This window comes from Penaeus japonicus, unplaced genomic scaffold (genome assembly GCF_977035675.1).
Source record: "Penaeus japonicus unplaced genomic scaffold, GWHDUDI00000001_assembly GWHDUDI00000015, whole genome shotgun sequence".
In the NCBI taxonomy this organism is placed as follows: Eukaryota; Metazoa; Arthropoda; class Malacostraca; order Decapoda; family Penaeidae; genus Penaeus; species Penaeus japonicus.
This window is the reverse complement of record NW_028234417.1, coordinates 30,188,336-30,190,835: the sequence shown is the minus strand read 5'-3', so window position 1 is coordinate 30,190,835 and position 2,500 is coordinate 30,188,336. Positions and strand designations below refer to the sequence as shown.

Genomic DNA, 2,500 nt, shown 5'->3' with positions numbered 1-2,500 from the left:
AAAATAACCATGTCATGCTGCCAGCCAATTAAAATGTCAGTCATCTCTCCTGTGCTATGGGTGGCAAAATATTAGAGCATGCAATTTCAGCAATAGAGACATGATTACAATACAATGCTAGTGAAATTGTCTATACATTATAGAGCTCTTGTAGATCTAGTTGAATTACAACCATATAGAGAACCAGTCCAAGCTCTATCTTACTTGAATATTTGTTGACCCTCATTGGAGCACCAAAGCCGCACAGGCCATGGCAATTGATTAATTTTACCACTTCAAGAATTTTATTTATTTTCTATATACAATAGATATGTTAAAGATATAATAGACCATAACCTTTGTTAAGACATCAATTTTATTTATGTACTAATTATCTTTCATTATATGGCGGGCTGAAAGAGAAATCCACATAAAAAAAAGGAGGGGGTGATTCATTATGTACTTTTTATGTTTTGTTGGTATTATGTTTATCAAATCTTAGTTATTCAAATAATATTGACCTGCCATTTGGTAAGAGTTTAGAAAACAGTAGTTTTCAAAACAGGGCTGGTTTCTTGTAAATGTATTGCTAGTGTTTATTTCCCTCAAGTTCTACCAGATAATGATGCATTGTCAAGCAATTGCCACGTCCATGCTGTACACTCTAGTAAAGACCAAAAACTTCAGCCAAAAATAATCTAGCAAGATAAAGCTATGCCTGGTTTCTTTTTTGATGAAAGTTTTCAGAGAACTCTATAAGCTTGATCTTGCTGGAAAATATGCTGTGGAGCATTGTTGGCTTTTGGCAAACATGGAAGCTGTACTGAATGGTATGATGCCAGTGGAGTGGCTGTCCTGCGGGTGCCTTCTAATATTCACCCACCTTTTGGGATGAATAGATGTCCCCATGCTTTGGATATTTTCATAGACGTACAACAACCTGCATTGCCTCTGCTCTGCTTTGAAGATTACCTTGCCAAGAATAGATCTCTTTGGAAAGTGTCATTCTGCAGACAGGTTGCAAAGAAAAAAAATCAAGGCATACGACAGTGTATATAAGATTGCATGGTTTGCTCTTATAGGGCATGATATTACAATAAAATCAATTCTTATGGTTAGGATATGCAAAATATGTAATTTTTCACCAAATTTATCCCTTCTGAGAAAGACCACATCTTGATCTTGTGTTTTGTATTGTTGTCTAGATTTACATTATGATATTTGATTCTGTATATGATATGTTAACAAAATGATATTAATTAGCATTTAGTATGATACGTTAGTTAGTGACATAACTGCAGGAATAAATAGCCTGTATGTTGAACTAAAAATATGCAGTGCGGATGTGATCCTATCTTGGGAATATGTCTATAGAGGAAGGGTTAAACCTTTGAGCTCCTTAGAACAACTTTCCTCATTATTGAAGTGCAGATTGCACAAATTTCAACTACGTCAAGAAAATGTTGGTCAGTACATACCAGCTCACCACCAATTTTTGGATGGTAAACTCCAATACTTGGGAATTTTGCCTTGCATAATGAAGATCTTGTAAGATGGCACACTTTCCAATTTGGCAAATACTTGTTTGTTAAGAGATAAGTTTTGGTCAGTAAACTTATCTCCACTGTAGTAGGCTGTCTATGTTTGCACTGAATTTTGACAGGCTTCACATGAATTGTACATGTAAGTGAGAATATTGTTTCTTTTCAGATGTTTTTAACACGTAGTGAATACGACCGTGGTGTCAACACCTTTTCTCCAGAGGGACGTCTGTTCCAGGTAATTACTATTTATTGCATTTTAGTACTCTCATTTTTAGAGCATGTGATATTCTCTGTTATGAATATTATTAGACGCTTTTTCAGAGGATCAAATTAATCTAATTGTTAACTTGGGTAAATACTGTGGATTGGTTATTTTCCTCCTTGATTTTATGCAAAAGGGACTTTATTCCTTCACTTTGGACTTTTACGTTACTAAGTAATTTGTATTCCCTTATGTTATTATTTGATCAATGCTTTTTCTTTCCTTGATTTTAGAGCAGAACTCTTTTAAATGATCATGATTGATCCTTTGACCACTTGGCACATACACCTTTTCTCTGGTCATGAGAGTTCTTTCTTGTGCAAAGAAAGTTTTTAACTGAAGTTGACCACATTTATCATGTTTGTTTTATATCTATTTACTAATTAACCCACTCACGCCGGATGACGTGCTGACACGTTTCGTGGTTTTCGCGTCAGACGCCGCCGACGAGATGTCTGGCCAAGGCCGGCGCTCGGGGGGAGCGAGCGGGCAGCCCAGGCTCACGGCCCGTGCGCCCGAGAATCTCGAAGCGTTCGGATGATGCGTTCGAAAACCTTGGTATAGCGACTGTGCAAAGCCGGAATGGCCCCGGCGTGAATGGGTTAAATGTTTCATATATTTAATTTCTTGCTCTATCCTCCTACAGGTAGAATATGCCATTGAAGCCATCAAGTTGGGTTCTACCGCCATTGGAATCCAGACGAGCGAAGGCGTC

At 37.3% G+C, this 2,500-nt stretch overlaps 1 protein-coding gene across 2 annotated transcripts in view; it reads left to right on the top strand.

Moving 5' to 3' along the window:
* Prosalpha5 (proteasome alpha5 subunit) overlaps window positions 1-2,500 on the top strand; it is a 4,754-nt gene that overhangs the window by 710 nt on the left and 1,544 nt on the right. For both annotated transcript variants that reach the window (XM_043036049.2, XM_043036050.2), the window contains exons 2-3: window positions 1,690-1,758; window positions 2,432-2,500. The exon at window positions 2,432-2,500 is cut by the window's right edge and continues 85 nt beyond it. In XM_043036049.2, the coding sequence (XP_042891983.1) occupies window positions 1,690-1,758; window positions 2,432-2,500 (138 nt within the window). The remainder of the gene's footprint in view (window positions 1-1,689; window positions 1,759-2,431) is intronic.